The 16,983-nt window shown below is 43.1% G+C and overlaps 1 protein-coding gene across 2 annotated transcripts in view; it reads left to right on the top strand.

The window, feature by feature from the left end:
• LOC309617989 (C-type lectin domain family 10 member A-like) overlaps positions 1-16,048 on the top strand; it is a 29,928-nt gene extending 13,880 nt beyond the window's left edge. The window contains exons 2-11 of one of the 2 annotated variants that reach the window (XM_082371093.1): positions 3,568-11,410; positions 12,232-12,420; positions 13,743-13,859; positions 14,171-14,266; positions 14,363-14,434; positions 14,528-14,599; positions 14,759-14,845; positions 14,935-15,086; positions 15,351-15,457; positions 15,586-16,048. In XM_082371093.1, coding sequence (XP_082227219.1) covers positions 12,354-12,420; positions 13,743-13,859; positions 14,171-14,266; positions 14,363-14,434; positions 14,528-14,599; positions 14,759-14,845; positions 14,935-15,086; positions 15,351-15,457; positions 15,586-15,742 — 927 coding nt within the window. In that variant the 5' untranslated portion in view covers positions 3,568-11,410; positions 12,232-12,353 and the 3' untranslated portion in view covers positions 15,743-16,048. Of the gene's footprint in view, positions 1-3,567; positions 11,411-12,231; positions 12,421-13,742; positions 13,860-14,170; positions 14,276-14,362; positions 14,435-14,527; positions 14,600-14,758; positions 14,846-14,934; positions 15,087-15,350; positions 15,458-15,585 lie in introns of both variants that reach the window. The other variant, XM_082371092.1, reaches the window with a different exon arrangement.
• Positions 16,049-16,983: the final 935 nt, after the last annotated feature.

Raw genomic sequence — 16,983 nt, 5'->3', positions numbered from 1 at the left:
ATGTAGGAAAGAAAAAATCCGAGAAAGTCTATTTAGTAACAGTGGAATGACATATTAGTATAGGATGCCCTTAATCAGGTTGAGGAAGTTCCCTTTTATTTCTAGTTTTCTATTTTATTTATTTATTTGATTGACTGATTGAGTGACGGCTGCTTGGAGTTTATTTTCCACTTGGTGCAAGGCACAGGGTTATGGGGTGTCAGGAAGGCTCTCGTGTGGCTTGGATAGTAAAGAGTGGGATTCTCTCAACTTCCTTTTTAGTGTTTTGCTGTTTTGATATTAAAAACCCAACTGCTTCCACTGGCTGCAGCCTGCTTAGCTCAGGGAGGGGAAGGGGGTGGGGGTGGGGTTAGCTCTGATGAGCCTAGTGCCTTGGAAGGAAGCCTGTCAGCTGGTGGTGGCCACTCAGGACGAGGGGGGCAGCAGTTGGTTTTGCCAGGCTGGCCACCAGGCTGCTGCTTCCGCATGGGTTCCCGAGCCAGGTCACAGCTGATCATACCTGTGGAGGCCTGGGCAGATTCCAAGTGCTCTGTGGCCATGAATGGGAGAGTGGACTTCCCGAAAAAGAAGCTAGCCCACCAGTGTCCCGGGTCGGCTCTGGGGAGACTGGGGTGGTGAGAGATGGCTTCCCCAGGGTACTTGGCACTTCCGCAGGATCTGTTACTGGAAGTGGAACCCAGGTGGCGCTGATGTTAGTCATGGATGGCCACCAGAGAGCCACTGGAGGGGATGACTGAGATGCTTTTGCTTGTGGGCTGGTGGAAACCTTGGCGGCGACCCCTCGCGGGTCTCGGTGAGCTATCGCAGACAGTGGGGACCGGGGTGCTAGGCCACGTAGCCCATCTGCGCAGGAAACCAAAGGCAGCCGCTCCACTATCCAGAAGCACGGGGTGTGTGTGCGTGGACGCTCCCCATTATATGGTGGCACGGCCCGGCACCCTGCGAAGCCCCATTGCTGAGAGTTTTTAAAAAAATCATGGTTGGGGACTTCCCTGGTGGCGCAGTGGATAAGACTCCGTGCTCCCAATGCAGGGGGCCTGGGTTGGATCCCTGGTCAGGAAACTAGATCCCACATGCATACTGCAACTAAGGAGTCTGCATGCTGCAACTAAGGAGTCCGCCTGCTGCAACTAAGACCAGGGGCAACCAAATAAATATAAAAAAAATCATGGATGGGTATTGAATTTCATCTAATGCTATTCTGAATGATTGATATGATTACATGGATTTTCTTCTTATATTGTTAATATAGTGGATTACATTGATTTTTGAATATTGAGCCAACCTTGCAGTCCTGCAACAAACCTCATTTGGTCATAGTGTGTTATACTTTTTGTTTATTGCGAGATTCAAATTGCTAGTATTTTGTTGAGGATTTTTATATCCATGGTCATGAGAGATGTTGGTCTGTAGTTTTCTTCTCTTGTATTATCTTTGTCTCACTTAGTAGCAGGGAAAATGCTAGCTTAATAAAATGAGTTGGGAAGTGTTCCCTCCTTTTCTATTTTTCTGAAAAGGATTACATAGAATTGGTGTTAGTTCTTCTTTGAGTGTTTGGTAGAATTCTCTAGTTACACCATTTAGGCCTGGAGATTTCTTTTTTGGAAAGTTTTAAACTACGAATTCAATTTCTTTAAGTGTTATGGAACACTTCAATTAATTTATTTCATCTTAGGTAAGTTGTGGTAGTTTGTGGGTTTTGGAGAATTGATTAATTTCATTTAAGTTGTTAAAATTTTATGCATAGAATTATTCATAATGTTCCTTTATTATCCTTTTAATCTCTTCGGAGTGTATAGTAATATCCCCTCTTTTATTCCTGATATTAGTAAATTAATATCAAATTAATTTGTTCCCTTTTTTTTTTTTTTTGGTCAGTCTTGCTAAAGGTTTATCAATTGTATTGATCTTTTCAAAGAATTAACTTTTGGTTTCACTGATTTTTCTCTTTTTCTGTTTTCAATTTCATTGATTTCTGTTCTTATCTTTATTATTTCCTTTCTTCTGCTTGCTTTGGGTTTGTTTTGTTCTTTTTCTAATTTCTTAAACTGGGAACTTAGGTTGTTGACTTAAGATCTTCTATTTAGGTTAAGCGTTTAATGTAAATTTCTGTCTAAGCATTTCTTTAGCTGCATCCCACAAATTTTGATATGTTTATATTTTAATTGTAGTGATTTCTCTTGAGACTTTCTCTTTGATCCATGGATTATTTAGAAATGTGTGGTTTAATTTTGGGGATTTGGAGATTTTTAAACTATCTTTTTGTTATTGATTTCTAGTTTAATTCCATTTTGATCTGAGGCCATATGTTATAAAATTTTAACTTGTACCAATTTGTTAAAGTTTGTTTTATGATCCATGATATGGTGTATCTTGGTGAAAATGCCATGTGAACTTGAAAATAATGTGTTTCCACTGTTGTTGGGTGGAGTGGTCTATAAATGTCAATTAGGTCTAGTTTGTTGATGGTATTAAGTTCTTCTGTATTTTTATGTCTACATGTTCTATCTATTACTCAGAAAGGAGTGCTGAAGTTTTCAACCATAATGGTGGATGTGTCTCTTTCTCTTTTCATTTCCTTCAGTTTTTGTATCATGTATTTTGAAATACTGTTGTTAAGTGCATATACATTTAGGATTGTTATGCCTTATTGGCAAAGTAACCCTTTTATCTCGTAATGTTCATCTTTATCCCTAGTAATTAGATTTGCTCTGAATTTTACTTTGGTGTTAATATAGTCACTCCAGCTTTCTTTTGATTAGGGTTTGCCTAGTTATCTTTACCCATATTTTAATTTTAACCAATTTATATCATTATATTTGAAGTGAGTTTCTTGTAGACAGCATATAGTTGGGTAATTTAAAAAATCCATTCCCTGCCTTTTCATTGATGTGTTGAGACCATTTACATTTAATGTCATTATTGATATTTTTGCATTTAGATCTACCATGATTTGTTTTCTGTTTCTTCCCTCTGTTTTAAATTCCTCTGTTTCCAATTTCCTGCCTACTTTTGGGTTATTTAAACATTTTTAATTCTCCATTTTAATTTTTCTATTGTGATTTTGACTATATCTCTTTTTTAAAAATTAATAATAGTTAATTAATTAATTTTATTTTTGGCTATGTTGGGTCTTTGTTGCTGCACGCGGGCTTTCTCTAGTTGTGGCGAGCGGGGGCTACTCCTTGTTGTGGTGCACGGGCTTCTCATTGCGGTGGCTTCTCTTGTTGCAGAGCACGGGCTCTAGGCGCGTGGGCTTCAATAGTTGTGGCACATGGGCTCCGTAGTTGTGGCGCACAGGCTTAGTTGCTCCACGGCATGTGGGATCTTCCTGGACCAGGGCTCAAACCTGTGTCCCCTGCGTTGGCAGGTGGATTCTTAACCACTGCCCCACCAGGGAAATCTTTGACCGTATGTCTTTGTGTAGTCTAAAAAAATTGGTTGCTCTAGGAATCACAAAGTACATACTTAACTTTTTACAGCCTACCTAGAATCAATGCTTTATTACTTTAATGGAATACAGAAACTTTACCACTGTAAAGATCCTTTTTTTATTCTCTGTTATAGGCTGAATTGTGTCTCCCCTAAAATTCATATGTTGAAGCCCTAACCCCTAGTACCTTAGAATGTGACTGTTTAAGGGGACAGGGCCTTTAAGGAGGTGATTAAGTTAAAATTAGGCTGTTTGGGTAGGCCCTAATCCAATCTGACTGGTGTCCTTATAAGAAGAAGAAAATTGGACATACAAAAAGAGGCACCAGGGATGTGCATGCACAGAAGAAAGATCATATGAGGACACAGTGAGAAGATGGTCATCTGCAAGCCAAAGAGGGAGACCTCAGATGGAACCAAACCTACTGACACCTTGATCATGAACTTCTAGCCTCCAGAACTGTGAGAAAATAAATTTCTATTGTTTAAGGTACTCAATCTGTAGTAGTTTGTTATGGTAGCCCTAGAAAACTAAAACACCCTCTTTATGCTACAGTTGTCTTATATTTTAAATCTACATACCTTGAAAACCCCAGTAGGCAATGTTACTTTTTTTCTTTGTTTTTAACCATCAAGCATATTTTATTTTATTTTTAAAAATTTTATTGAAATATAGTTGATTTACAGTGTTGTGCAAGCATATTTAAATGTCTCAAGAAGAGATCAAGAATCTATTATTTTACCAAGACATTTACCACTTCTGTTACTCTTCATCCGTGTTTTCTTCCGGTGTCATTTCCTTCCAGTCTGAATAGCTTCCTTTAGTCATTCTTTTAGAGTAGATCTGCTAACATTAAATTGTCTTAGTTTTCTTACATCTGAGAATGTCTTTACCTTAATTTCTGAAGGATATTTTCACTGGACATAGTATTCCAGTTGATAGTTCTTTCCTTTCACCATTTGAAAAATGTGCCATTTCCTTCGGGCCTCAATTTCTAATGAAACTAGTTTCAGCTGTCATCAGAATCCTTCTTCCCCTGTAGGGGGATGCTTTTAAGATCTTTTACTTGTCTTTTATTTTCAACAGTGGTGTTTGGAGGGCATATTTACATGTTTTTGAAATATATAATCCTGTCACAATATATTGGCTCGTAATAATAACAAACCATGCATCTGTTACTATGTATGTTTTGTTTTATTAAATTTCTGAAATGTTTAGTATTGCCTTATCGATAAAGAAGATTCTCCAAGTATTAGCAGAGTAACTCATTATCACTTCAATAACATAAATAAAGCATTGTAAAATTTTTTGAATTACATGATTTCAGTAATTCCTGAGAATTTCCTGGAATTCTGATTTCTTGCTCCTGAATCCTGAAGATTACTATCCATCAGACATTTGGAAACACCAGCTAGACCTGATAACATGGTAAGCTGCATTGTGTTCCTGGATAGCAAGGTATAATACTACAAATATATCAATCCTTCCGGAAATTATATGTAAACATAATGCAATTTTGATCTGAATGCCAGTAAACTTTTTTTTGGAACAGGACAAAATAACTTTAATGTTCATACAGAAGAACAAAAGTCTAAGTATATATAAGATTTATGGCTAAGAAATTGTGAGAGGTCACTTAACTTTAATCTGCTGAAATCAAATCAGTACGATCTTAGCACAACAAAAGAAATTAAATCAGTGGAACAGACTACAAGTCCAGAAATATATACAAATATAGTTAGGAATTTAATATGTGACAAAAGTCTTATTTTAATTCATTGGGGGAAAATATAAAATATAATATAGTTTATAAATCAGTTATTCATTTGGGATAAAACAAAGCCAGACTGTTGTCTCAAACCCTATACAGGAATAATAAACCCTAGATGGATCAATTATTTAAATGCAAACATTAATCATTACAAATATTAGAAAGAAATTTGGGAAAATGTATAAAATTGGGATAGGGAGCTCTTTCTAAGCAAGGCTAGAAATCCAGAAGCCATAAAAGAAATGGCAATCCTTTTTGATTACGTAAGAATCGGGGGGAAACAGCATGCCAAAAGGCATTATGCTTTTAATATCCCACTGAGACATCCTGGACAATAAGGTGAAATGAGGCACAATTCCACAATCTATCTTTTCTAATATGCGACAAAATGAGCAAAGTTACCACCATTTACCACCTTTACAAACGACCAAAGTTACTCCAGCAATATCCAAACGTGAGAAGTTTTCAAACATCTGACATCAACTTTGCAAACTGGAGATCTCAAAACAAAAGATATAAATTTAGCATCTTTAAGATTTAATCATTTGTGTGCTGATTCTCTGGGATTTTAAAAGTAGATAATCATATCATTCACCAGTTATGACAGCTTTCTTTCAGTCCTCACGTGTTTGATTTGTCTTGTATTTCTTCACTGTCTGGGACAATCTCGCAAAGAACTGGGGAGAGTGAGCATCCTTTATCTAGCTTTAAAGAAATGCTTCTTTTTGCTCTACTTCTGGGAAATTTCCTCAACTTTTATCTTCCAGTTCTTCTACTAAGTCTTTCAATTAGATTATAATATTTTTTACTTTCCCCTAGTGTACTTATGTGTATATACTTTGATAATATAAAACAATTAAAAAAGAAATAACAGAACCTTCCCCAGAGCTGAATGACATAGATCTCAAATGGAAATGGATCTCAAATTCTCTGCACAATGGGTCAAAAAAGGCCCATACCTAGTCCCATTACTATGAATTTCAGAGTATCATGTAGAACAATAAGATAATAAAAGCTTTCCAGATAAGAACTTTTGAAGGTAATCACTGAAAGAATAGAAACAAGGTGCATAATTTCTAAACCATTAGAAGAAAGAAAATGCAAGAAGAAATAATAAATCTGTCAAAGTCAGGAAAGAAAAAAGACAAAATATGGTAGATTGAAAACATGAGATTATATGGTAGGAATAAATCCAAAAGGCCCTAGGGTTGCCCCTGCCTTTGGCTTCAGGTTGAGGTGCAGAGGAGCAGAGGGAAGGTTCCCCAGGAGGAGCGGATTCCTCTAAGTCAGCCTGCCACCATTTAAAGGTTTGTTGGTGAAGGTGGGAATAAATGAAAATCCTTATACATGGTCGGGGAGAAAATAAATTGGTGATGTCTTTTCAGAGCAGTTTGACAGTATCTGTACAATTAAAAAATTTAAGATAGTTGTGTCTACTCAGCAATTCTACTTCTAGATATTTAACCAAGAGAAATATTTGCTTCTTAGCACAAACAAGTATATATAAGCCTATTCACATCAGCATTATTTATAAAAGCCAAAGATACGTATAAACATCTCAAAATGCATCACCAAGGGAATCATTAAATAAAGTGTGGAAATCTGTACTCTGGAACACCATGCAGCCGTTAAATGGGAGGTGGGCAGCCGCGTGAGAAAATCCTCAAGACCCATTTTTAGGCAGAAGCATGTTACAGAGAAAATTCTGTGTTTAAAAAAAAAAAAACTTCTCTACTTATGTGTGTGTATTCTTATAGGTATATAAATATATCTGAAAAGACACATCAAATTTCTATTTCTGGGCTCGGGGGCTGGAAATTGGATAATTTACTACCTTCCCCTGACCTATCATGCCTGAGCTATAGGTGAGGATACACCTTAAATCAGTGACGAATATGGTGCCCTCTCCCCCACAGCCATGTGCACGACTAAGGGACAGAGGAGGGTAGTGTCTCTTACCTGGCACCTAATAATCCACGTAAGGACTTTTTCCTTTTCATCTGCACAATCTGGGATCATTGGATTTTGGAAGCGCTAGTGCCCGAGGAAAGAACCCACCCACCAGGGAAGACAGTTTTGGTTCTGTTTCAGTTTGAAGATGAGATTGAATCCTGGCTGATTTGGGCTCCTCATTATACCACTAGGTAGGGGATGTGGGTAATTGTACTTTTGGGGGTGACTGATTCTTATTAAGAAGGGAAATAGGTCTGTTGCTTCACGATGGGGAATAAGAAGACTGAGCCTGGAATTCATGAGACTCTGGGGTGCCAGATAGCACTCACATGTCCAATAATATAATGGTCAATGGTGCATTGTGGTGACCCAAGATAGACGGGACCATAAGGACTTGAATGCCGTAGAAATGAAGTTTGGGGTCACCCCACTCGGTAGAAGAATCCTGACCAGCTGAGGTGCTGGGAGAGGGTAAGGGATCATGGAAAAGGTAGTGGAAGAAGGAAGCTATGATTGTCAACCATGAAAGAAGTCTCAGAGACAAAAGGAAAAAAAAAAAGGTTACTTGCAAAGAAGTTGTAAGGGCATGACTAATCATTAATATTTATATTTAATCTTTTCTTACTATAAAAATTTAAATCCCACCTCAGATCAAAGAAAGAACTTTCTCTGGAATCATCGCTGAATGTATATTTAACTAAATTCTCATTTGTTGTGCTCTTTTGTGCGTGGGTTCCTAGGAAGATAAAGACAAATGTCTGTTTCAGATCTGTTTAACATGTACATATCATGATTGATAATGTAAACAGTAAGAGCCTGTGTGTTACAATTTTTGAGAAAGATTGAATAACAATATGGATAATAAATATATTCACAAGGAATGAGTACGAGGGATATAAATTTAACTGCTTAGCTGAAACTAAAAAAAAAAAAGTTGTAAGGGAATCAGACTTTGGGAGGACAGGCTTACCAAAGAAAACCACACCAGGTATTCAAAGGAAAATACTGCACAATATCCAGTTTTAACAAGTTTTCATCAGTCTGCTCCTGATGGCAAAACAGAACTTCTCTCACATGATTAGCCTGTGCACAAAAGGTCATGACAGATCTTAAGGCATCAGTATTGCAAAGGCAGGGAGAAAGTTGTTTTTCCTAGGGAGTCAGCAATTTATGGGAAATGCTCAAAGTTTCATTTATTTTTGGGACTAGAAGGAGAACTGTTTTGTGTGTGTATGTAAAATCCACATGCAGTTTATCAGCAGAAATCCTGTCAATTCTACCTTCACAGTATTTCAGAATCAAAACATTTCTCACCACAACCAAGCACAAACCACCATCATCTCTCACCCAGCTATTACAATGGCTCTTACAATATTTTAAAATTTTCTTGGAGTATAGTTGATTTACAATGTTGTGTTAGTTTCAGGTGTACAGCAAAGTGATTCAGTTATACGTATATATATATTCATTCTCTTTCAGATTCTTTACCCATATGGGTTATTACAGAATGTTGAGTAGAGTTCCCTGTGCCATACAGCAGGTGGTCCTTGTTGGTTATCTATTTTGTATATAGTCGTGTGTGTTTGTTCATCCCAACCTCCTAATTTGTCCCTCCCCCCCACTCTGGGTTGCCACTCTGGTCCCGTTTCATGAAATTCACAACACAGTAGTCACATTGTTACAGTTAAAATGTAAATCAGTTCACTCACTCCTCTGCTCTGACCCTTCCTCCAAAGCCTGCCCCTCTTAAGAGTAAAAACAAATCCGTGACAATAGCCTACAGGCCCTGAAGAATTGGAGCTCCAGGTTTTCCCACTATGATTCATCTACTTCTCCCTCACCTCCTTCAGACTTTTGCTCAGATAATCATCTTCCCAGTCTAGGCTGTTCTTGACATCCTAGTCTTGACAGCCTGTTAAAAATTGACCTTATTTTACCCACTTCCTTGCTATATTTTCTTCCACAGCACTTATCACTGTGTAACATTATATATATTTTACTCAATATATTTTTATTATTTATTTATTTATTTTTGGCTGCATTGGGTCTTCGTTGCTGTGTGCGGGCTTTCTCTAGTTGCAGCGAGTGGGGGCTACTCTTCATTGCAGTGTGAGGGCTTCGCATTGTGGTGGCTTCTCTTGTTGTGGAGCGTGGGCTCTAGGCTTGTGGGCTTCAGTAGTTGTGGCACATGGGCTCAGTAGTTGTGGCTCGCGGGCTCTAGAGCGCAGGCTCAGTAGTTGTGGCGCACAGGCTTAGTTGCTCCACAGCATGTGGGATCTTCCCGGACCAGGGAGTGAACCTGTGTCCCCTGCATTGGCAGGTGGATTCTTAACCACTGTGCCACCAGGGAAGCCCACAATGTGTATTTGACAGGCCACAAACAGGCTGTTTTAGTCAGCATAAAATTCAAGTTAACTCATGAAAAAGCCAGAATGACTTCCCCATACCTCAATATGTGAAAATTTCTTTTATCAACACCCAGTAAATACTTGTTGAACGGATGGGTAAATGCTTGGATGAGTGAATGGAGAAACATACCATGTTCTTTGTGGGAAAGATTCAATAATGCAAAAATGTTGATTATCCCCAATTAAGGTGTGAAACTAATACAGTACTGGGGTCGACACAGACATGAAAGACCCAGACCCCACTCCCAGGAAGGACTTGCTGCCCAGTTGTGGGGAGTGTAACCTGTGCACACAGCCACCTCCCCTGAGGTCTCGCCCCTGCTGCGGTGGCAACATCTGGTGACTGAGCAACGTCGGGTAATAAAGGCCCTGGTTCAGCCCAGTGATGGGCAGCTCTGACAGGCAGTACGGTTGGGTTGGCTAAAGCTTTATGGGGTCTTTGCATCTGTTTAACTTCCTCTGCCCCCTCCTTCTTCTTTCCCCATCCTTTCACAGATGTTGATCCCTAATAAATAGACTGCACCCCAAACTGGCTTCCAAAACCCCAACCTGTAACGAATACTAATTAAAATACCAAATACCAGATACAAGCAAAGCAAGAAAACAAAACGAAACTGGAAACGACCTAAATGTTTATCAATAGGGAAAAGCTTAGTCAATAAATTATGGCACAGATTATGAAATGAGATGAAGATGTAAAATGAATAAAGGACATTTATGAACTGATATGATAAAGTGTTCCTGATACATTGTTAAATGAATTTTAAAAAGCAAGTAGCAGAACACAATCCCATTTAATTAGAAAATAGAAACTGAAATGTATTTGCTTTCCTTCCTCCCCTTTTAAGACACTAAGAATCCTTCTTACTGTGAAAAGATTGTGTGTGTGAATTCAGAGCAGCCCCCTTAGAGGGATTTACGGAGTTGACAGGATTAAATTGAATCCCTTTCGTGAGGACAGTGTATGTGGAGAGAGCCCAGGCTAGGGTGTCCGGCAGCACTGGGCTGGAAATCTGGCTCTTTTGCTTACCAGGTGTGAGATCTTGGGCAAGTCACACGATGGCTCTGAGCCTCAGTCCATCATCCAAAATTCCTCCCAAGATTCTTGTGGAAATTGAATGGTTAATGCAAGTGTCTGGCACAATCCTCATCAGATTTGCGTGCTCAATAAATTCTGTTCTTTCCCCTGGCTTCTCCCCTCCCATTCCGGCCAGGAAATCCTACTCTCCACCACCCCCTTCCCTCCTTCCGAGCGGAGTGAAGAGAGCTGGCCAGAGCTGGGGGAGCATGATGGCTGAGGCCCCAGAGGAAGCTCAGATGCCAGGGACCCCGGGTCAGGATTGAGCAAGAGCAGAGCAATGGGCTCCTCTGGACCCAGGTTTGCAGTGATGGAGACACCAACAATTCTGAGGTCTTCTTCAGATGCAGGAAGTGAAAGGAGGTGTGGGGCAGACTGCACCTCTGGTTCCTTCTGGTCCAATGCTTCTCTCCCAAATGGTAAAATTGAGGAAGTCATGGGAGCTCAAAAGAAGCGGAAAGGGAGTAGACACTCCCTGCAAGAGGAAAGCAGAGCTGGCCGCATATCCAGCTGCCCCGTGCACACCACGTCTGCCTGCGTTTTGATTTCAATTCCTTCTTGTTATTTACTGCCCCAATCAGGGAAACGGGAGATTCCCAGATTATAGACTCCTGGTCTTTCAGACACAAAGACCAGCAGGTCTCCAGTCACTTAGGTGGCTCCTCCTTCAGTCACCCCCATCCCAACTCTCCAGGATTTAGTTTTTTCCAGCTCTGGTCATTGCTGCACAAAGAACTCAAGAATCATAGCCTCTGGACTTTTCACAGGTAACCAGGTTGGGGATGCAGGTGAGACTAAGGGGTTAGGGAGGATGTCAGAGAAAGCAGGGAGAGGGGACTGTGGGTCTTAAGTGAGACTGAATGGGAAGATATATAAGGGGGCAGCTTGGGGATTTAATGACCGAGTGGAGATTTTAGACTATTTTCCTTTCACTGGATGCAGATTGAATTATGGCAGCCACAACCTTAGTCACAAACTGAGACTCACACTCAACCCCTTCTGTAGCCCAGTTCCAGCCCTGTCTTCAGCCCCCACTCCAGCCGAACCCCATACCAACCCCAGTTCCTCCTTTAACCGCAATAGCATCTTCACCCCCAGAGTCAGCTTGAACCTTTGTGGGGTTTTTTGCTGTGCAGTGCGGCATGCGGGATCCTAGTTCCCCAACTAGGAATCGAACCTGTGCCCCCTGCAGTGGACGGGGAGTCCCAACAACTGGACCACCAGGGAAGTCCCAAGTCAGCCTGAATCTTAACGCCAGCCCCCACCCAAGCTTGAACCTCAACTCTCTCCTGTTTCCAACTTCAGCACCAAGCTTAGGTCCAACTCCATCCATGGCTTCAACAGGAGTAGTGACCCCAATCCTAGCAGGAGACGCAACCTCGATTCCAGCTCCCAGTGTTAGACCCAGTCCTAGCAATACGTTTAGCTCCAACTTTACCTGCACTGTCAACCCCAAACTCAACCTGACGCTAGCTCAAAGCCCAATCCTGACCCCACTTCTGACCTCAGCTGCAAAGCCAAGCCCATCCCTGTTGCTAGCCTTGACCCCGGGCTTCTTCTCAGCCCTCATTTCTTCCCTTATCTCCAGCCCTGCCCGCGGGTCCTACCTGGTCCCAGCCTCCGTCTTTATCCCGGCTCCTTCCCCAGCCTGGACGCTGGCCCTGCCTCTGCTTCAGCTCCGACAGCCTCAGAGGCCGTGTTGGTCCAAACATGTCAGTGAAGTATGAAGACCTCCAGTACTTGGAGAGTGAGAAGAAAAGCCAGGGGTTTACAGATGGTAAGATGAATGGGGAAACGGCCTTTCCTAAAATCTCCTCTGAATATGTTTAGAAGGATTTCTGCGGTCGTGTCATGTCTGCACCTCTACTATATGTACTGGTGGGGTCTCTCACTCTGAAGGGGAGGCCCTGGGGACCCCAATATAAACACGATTCAAGGTCCACAGCGGTCCTGGCTTCCTGTGCTCTGGGGAAGGGCATGAGAGTAAACCCATTTTCTTTCTCTCTCTCTTTTTTTTTTTTTTTAATTTTGCCATTTAAAAGATTTACTGGCTATTTATTGTAGCTATTATGGACAAATCCAGGAATAACAAAAACATAGACCCAGATTAATTACACTGAAGGATATTGCTAATATTGTCCTTTAAAACCATTGCAGCCATAATGATTGTTGCCTCCCACCCTGGGCATGTTAAAAAGCACCTAGTGTACATTTTCCAGAATTTTATTATTCCTTCTTTTATTTCCAAAGTCTTTTTTTTTTAAATTAATTAATTAGTTTATTTATTTTTGGCTGCGTTGGATCTTCGTTGCTGCGTGCGGGCTACTCTTTGTTGTGGTGTGCAGGCTTCTCGTTGCGGTGGCTTCTCATTACAGAGCACAGGCTCTAGGCATGCGGGCTTCAGTAGTTGTGGCACGTTGGCTCAGTAGTTGTGGCTCGCGGGCTCTAGAGTGCAGGCTCAGTAGTTGTGGCGCATGGGCTTAGTTGCTCTGCGGCATCTGGGATCTTCCCGGAGCAGGGCTCGAACCCGTGTCCCATGCATTGGCAGCCAGATTCTTAACCACTGCGCCACCAGGGAAGCCCTTATTTCCAAAGTCTTGAGGAATAACTTCTTCATAGAGCCTTTACCTTAATGGCCAACAGTAAATCTCTTGTCTCCTATAGATATGCCCTACTTGTACTTCTGCTTATTAATCCAGAGGTCAGCAGTGTGTGTTCCTTATGGGCAAGTGCAATGTGCCCCACATTAGTAAACCCATTTTCTAACTTGTTTTCACTGATGAGTGTGAGCCTGCTAAGGTAGTCACTGTCTCTCTCCCTGGGTCCTCCTGCTTCATGTCCCAGCTCTGATGATAGGACCTTATACATCGCCATCATCCCCTGTCTGTGTGTCTTTGTGTACATGTGTCCCCAGGGGTGTGAGGGGCCCGTGTGACTGAGCACTTGTGCTGGTCCATGAAGGGTCAGTGGCCTGGACGTCCCCTCGCCCACAATTCTCCTTGTCCAGCCTCCTCCCTGCAGGTCCCCGTGGCCCTATCCTCCTCCCAGTCTCTCTCACGTCCTGGACCCTCCTCGTCCTGACACCCTCTCCTCTTGCAGGGCTGCCTGCCCTCGAGACCTTCCTGCAGCGGCTCCTCTCCGGCACCCGCTCCTTCCTGCTCTCCCTGGGCCTCAGCCTCCTCCTGCTGGTCGGCGTCTGTGTGATCGGATCCCAAAGTGAGGGGCACAGGGTGGGCAGGGAAGAGAGAGATAATGGGGTGCGGTGGTGGGGGCACTGGTGGCGAGAGTGCTAAATGAGGATGACTGCTGGCCCTGTCACTTATCAGTTGGGGAATGAGGTCAAATTACGTCCCCTCTCTAAGCCTTAGTTTCCTCACTTGCCATATTGTATAACAATAGTGCCCATCCCTTTGGGTGGGGTCACACTGTAGGGACCCAGTGACACAATGCATGTCAAGTGCCCTGCCCAGTGCTGGCACAGAGGGCCTGATAACCCTTAGCACTGATTGTCTCATCCGCCTGATCAGATTCCAAGTTTCAGAGGGACCTGGCAACCCTGAGAACAACTTTCAGCAACTTCACTTCAAACGCTACGGCTGAGGTCCAGGCACTGAAATCTCAGGGTGAGCCTGGTATGGAAGGGGCTCTGGACTGGGGTGGGGTGCGGAGGGAGAGGGGGAGGAGCTGACTCCTGAGCCCTGAGTCCCTGTGTTCTCCAGGTGGAAGTTTGCAAGAAATGATAACATCTCTGAAAGCTGAGGTGGAAAGTCACAAGCAGGAGCTGCAAGCAGGTGAGAGACCCTCCGGGAGAGTGTGTGGAGGGGTGAGTGGGGGGGGGGCGGAAATGGGAGCGGTCACGTGGTGCTGAGTGCCCTCCCCTCCAGCCCGTAGCTTGAATGACAAGGTGCTTTCTCTGGAGAGCAGCCTGGAGAACCAGCTGCAGGAACTCAAAGCAGGTCAGGCCCCTGCTCCCCTCCACCTGGGCATGAGGCGCGTGGGAGGGCAAGGGGGTTCCTAGGCGGGGCCCCGGGCGTGGACCTCTGGTCTCCAGGGACTCAAGGAGCAGAAGCCACACCCAGGGCACTGTCCCCACTGCCCATCCGTGTGCGGCCCAGGTTATTCCGAAATGCTCCTGCGAGTCCAACAGCTGGTCAAGAACCTGCACTCCCTGACCTGCAAGATGGCTGCTCTCAAGAGCAATGGTGAGGGCTGCACGGGGTGGGCCGGCCCCAGTGTCTGCCCACTCCCCCCTGGACAGCATCTCAGACCCTCCCCTGCCCCGGCCCCTTAGGCTCGCAAAACAACTGCTGTCCTACCAATTGGCTGGAGCATGAAGGCAAATGCTACTGGGTCTCTTCCTCGGGGAAGCCCTGGCCCGAGGCTGAGAAGTACTGCCAGCTGGAGGACGCCTACCTGGTGGTCATCAACTCCAGAGAGGAACAGGTGAGGCCCCTAGAGCGCAGGTCCAAGACACGTCCCATTGAAGAGAATGGTTCTCAGCCTTGGCTACGTATTGGCATCACCTGGGGAGCTTTTAACAACGACTGCCATCTGAGCCAGACCCTCAGAGGTTTAATTGGCCCCGGGCGTTGGGATAAACACCCCGAATCTCCTCGACGGGTTTAATGAACAAAGGAAGTTCAGAACTGCTAGTCCAAGGAGTTGGCAGGGTGGGGAGAAGTCACCGCTGCCCTTCTTTTGTCCCAGGATTTTGTCCAGGCCCATATAGGCTCCTCCTACACCTGGATGGGCCTCAGTGATCTGGATGGAGTCTGGAAATGGGCGGATGGGACGGACTATGAGACCAACTTCAAGTGAGTGCCCCGGGTTTCTGTGCCCCTCTTCCTCGTTCAGCTCGGCTCCTCCAGGGTCTGACCCTCAGCCCCTTCTCCCTGACCTGGATTCTGTGCCTCCCTAGCTGGCTGTTGTCCTCTCCCCTCAGGAACTGGAAGCCAGGCCAGCCGGACGACTGGCAAGGGCACGGGCTGGGTGGGGGCGAGGACTGTGCCCACTTCCACCCCGATGGCAAGTGGAATGACGACGCGTGCCAGAGACCCTACCACTGGATCTGCGAGGCTGGGCTGAGCAAGGGCAGCTAGGGGAGTGGACCACCTGGCCGAGGAAATGGCGGGGCTGGGGAAGGGGGACCTTGTCCTTGTGGGAGAGGAATAAGCCCTGGGAGATTGGAGCACTGCCATTGTTTTGCGTTGGTTTTTTTTTTTCCCCCTTAACTTTTAAAAGATTATCTAGAGTTCCTAAGGTATTTTTAAAAAAATTTTCTGCTTTATTGTGGTATAATTGACGTACAAAATTGTAAGATATTTAAAGTGTACATCGTGATTTGATACATGTATACATTGTGAAAGGATTCCCCCATCTAGTTAATGAACGTATCCATGACCTCACATATTTATCTATTTTTTTTTTAGGTGAGAACACTTAAGTTCTACTCTCTTAGCAAATTTCAATTATACAATACAGTGTTATCAACTATGGCCACTGGGTTTTTTTTTATTTTTTTATTAAAAAATATTTTTATCTTATATTGGAGTATAGTTGATTAACAACGTTGTGTTGGTTTCAGGTGTACAGCAAAGTGATTCAGTTATACATATACACGTATCTATTCTTTTTCAAATTCTTTTCCCATTTAAGTTATTACAGAGTATTGAGCAGAGTTCCCTGTGCTATACAGTAGGTCCTTGTTGGTTATCTATTTTATTTTATTATTATTATTTATCTATTTTAAATACAATAGTGTGTACACGTCAATCCCAAACTCCCAATCTATCCCTCCCCCCAACCCTTCCCTCCTGGTACCATAAGTTCGTTCTCTAAGTTTGTGAGTCTGTTTCTGTTTTGTAAATAAGTTCATTTCTATAATTTTTTAAAGATTCTATATATAAGCAATATCATATGATATTTGTCTTTGTCTGACTTACTTCACTTAGTATGATAATCTCTAGGCCCATCCATGTTGCTGTGAATGGCATTATTTCATTCTTTTTAATGGCTAAGTAATACCCATGGTATATATGTACTACATCTTCTTTATCCATTCATCTGTCGATGGACATTTAGGACATGTTGCTTCCATGTCTTGCCTATTGTAAACAGCGCTGCAATGAACATTGGGGTGCATGTATCCCTTTGAACAATGTTCTTCTCCAGATATATGCCCAGGTGTGGGATTGCTGGATCTTATCGTTGCTCTATTTTTAGTTTCTTTCTCTCTCTCTCTCTTTTTCTTTTTTTTTTGGCTGTGCCACGCAGCTTGTGGGATCTTAGTTCCCCCACCAGGGATCGAACCTGGGCCCTTGGCAGTGACAATGTGGAGTCC

Source organism: Balaenoptera borealis (assembly GCF_965194805.1).
Source record: "Balaenoptera borealis genome assembly, chromosome: 20".
Lineage (NCBI taxonomy): Eukaryota > Metazoa > Chordata > Mammalia > Artiodactyla > Balaenopteridae > Balaenoptera > Balaenoptera borealis.
This window is presented reverse-complemented; position numbering and strand designations above follow the sequence as displayed.